Genomic DNA, 2,039 nt, shown 5'->3' on the forward strand with positions numbered 1-2,039 from the left:
GGTGGCCCCCAAAGGCTCCTGGGCCTTGGGGGTGGCCAAGGAGTCCCTAAAAAAGAGGGACGTGACTGTCACCGCCGCCGCCACCGCCGCCGCCACCACCCCCGAGGCGGAGCTGTGGTCCATGGGCCTCTGTGAGGGCCAATTTTGGGCCCTCACCTCCCTCGATCGGGTCCCCCTCTGCCACCTCCAGGTCCCCAGAAGGGTGCGGGTGTCCTTGGACTACGAGAAGGGGCAGGTGGCGTTTTTCGACGCCGAAAAGAGGGCGCTGCTCTTCGCCTTCCCGGCAGCTTCGTTCAATGGCGAGAGTGTCCACCCCTGGTTCCTGGTGTGGGGCGAGGGTTCCCGCCTCACTTTGTGCCCCTGAAACGCCTCCTTTTTGGCCAAAATGCAAATTTTTAGCCCCAAATATCCCCGTTTCCAGCATTTTGGGGGATTTCCCTCTACTAAAAGTCCTCATCAGCCTTTCAAGGTGGGGAAAAATCAGAATTTTGGCTGATCAAACGCCAAAAGTTTGAGCATATGGGCCCAAAATGGCCGACAAATACGGCTCACAGTGTCCCCCCCCTTACATTTTTAGGCGAAATAAATACATTTACACGCCGCAATGTTCTTTTTCGATGGGTTTTTGGATGAATTTCGGGTGTCGGGTTCAATCCGGGGCAAAAACATAGAGTTTTGGTTGACTAAATCCTATTTATGACATTTGGACAAAGCACCCAAAATTTCCACAGGGCTCCATGGGGACGTCCCCGGAAGCCACCAAAGGAACGGACACCGAGGAGAAAATGAAGTATTTTTTAATTAATATTAACGAGCGACATCGTGGAGGTCTCGAATATCAAAATTTGAGGGAAAAAACTGGAAATATTTGAGGCTCGGGAGGTTTCCCATGGCCGAAATTCCCACCCCAGGCTCCTTTTTAAGGGTGAAATTATCTCTTTTAGGACAAATTTTGGCAACATTTAGGGCAAATTTCACCCATTTTGAGGTCGAGGGGGAAAAATAAAGCAAAATTTGGACTCTTTTGTTTGGATGAGACCAACCAATATCGATATTTGCTATGAATCCCACTGAATTTCACCCCATTTTTGCCATTTTCCCCATTTTTATGCCGCGTTTTTCTCATTTTTAGCCTCATTTTTCTCGGTTTTCTCCCAGATTCATAAAGAAAAAGACCCAAAAGCCCCAAATTCCCGAATTTCTTCTGTTTTTCCATATCATGGGGATTATGGGGTTGTCCCTGAGGTGGTAGAAAATGGCAGGAACACCAAATTCACCCCTCACGGGCACAAGCGGAGCTGAAACCAGGCCCCTTTTTTGGTGATTTTTCCCTCTTTTTGCCTCATTTTTCCTCATTTTCTCCCAAATTTCATGAAGAAAAAGACATAAAAGCTCCAAAATTGTTCAGTTCCTTTCATACCATGGGGGTTGTGTGTCTGAGGCGGTCGAAAATGGTGGGAACTCCAAATCCACCCCTCAAGGACACAAGCAGAGCTGGGACCTGTCCCCGTTTTGGTTATTTTTCCCTCTTTTTGCCTCATTTTTCCTCATTTTCTTTTTAGCCTCATTTTTCTCGGTTTTCTCCCAGATTCATAAAGAAAAAGACCCAAAAGCCCCAAATTCCTGAATTTCTTCTGTTTTTCCATATCATGGGGGTTACGGGGTTGTCCCCTGAGGTGGTAGAAAATGGCGGGAGCACCAAATTCCCCCCTCACGGGCACAAGCGGAGCTGGGACCTGGCCCCCACCACCCAAAGCCAAGGCCGGAGCCTCTCCCCCGTGAAGGCGGCGCGGGAGAAGACGAAAATGAGCCCCCCCTCGTCGGCGTCGAAAAACGCCACCGTCCCCCCCGCGTAGTCCAAGTGGACGCTGACCCTTCGGGGCACCCAACGCAGGGGGACGAGGGTGACCTTGCGGGTGGTGAGGGCCCGAATTTGGCCCCCCCATTTCTCTACCCCCCAAATCCCTCCTTGGGGGCAGAGGCTGAGGTGGCCTTTGCGGGGAATGGATTCGGCTGCCACCCCCAGGGCCCAGTCGCCG

General features: G+C 51.3%; 2 protein-coding genes across 2 annotated transcripts in view; one reads left to right on the top strand and one right to left on the bottom strand.

Moving 5' to 3' along the window:
* The window catches only part of LOC104544254 (butyrophilin subfamily 1 member A1-like), a 570-nt gene extending 206 nt beyond the window's left edge, over positions 1-364 (top strand). Inside the window, exon 2 of the mRNA XM_010189076.1 lies at positions 15-364. Coding sequence (XP_010187378.1) covers positions 15-364 — 350 coding nt within the window. The remainder of the gene's footprint in view (positions 1-14) is intronic.
* A 1,347-nt stretch (positions 365-1,711) lies between these two features.
* LOC104544255 (butyrophilin subfamily 1 member A1-like) overlaps positions 1,712-2,039 on the bottom strand; it is a gene marked incomplete at its 5' end in the record, with an annotated part of 523 nt that continues 195 nt past the window's right edge. Inside the window, one exon of the mRNA XM_010189077.1 lies at positions 1,712-1,992. Coding sequence (XP_010187379.1) covers positions 1,712-1,992 — 281 coding nt within the window. The remainder of the gene's footprint in view (positions 1,993-2,039) is intronic.

The sequence above is a fragment of the Mesitornis unicolor genome, unplaced genomic scaffold (assembly GCF_000695765.1).
Source record: "Mesitornis unicolor isolate BGI_N332 unplaced genomic scaffold, ASM69576v1 scaffold3997, whole genome shotgun sequence".
NCBI lineage: Eukaryota > Metazoa > Chordata > Aves > Mesitornithiformes > Mesitornithidae > Mesitornis > Mesitornis unicolor.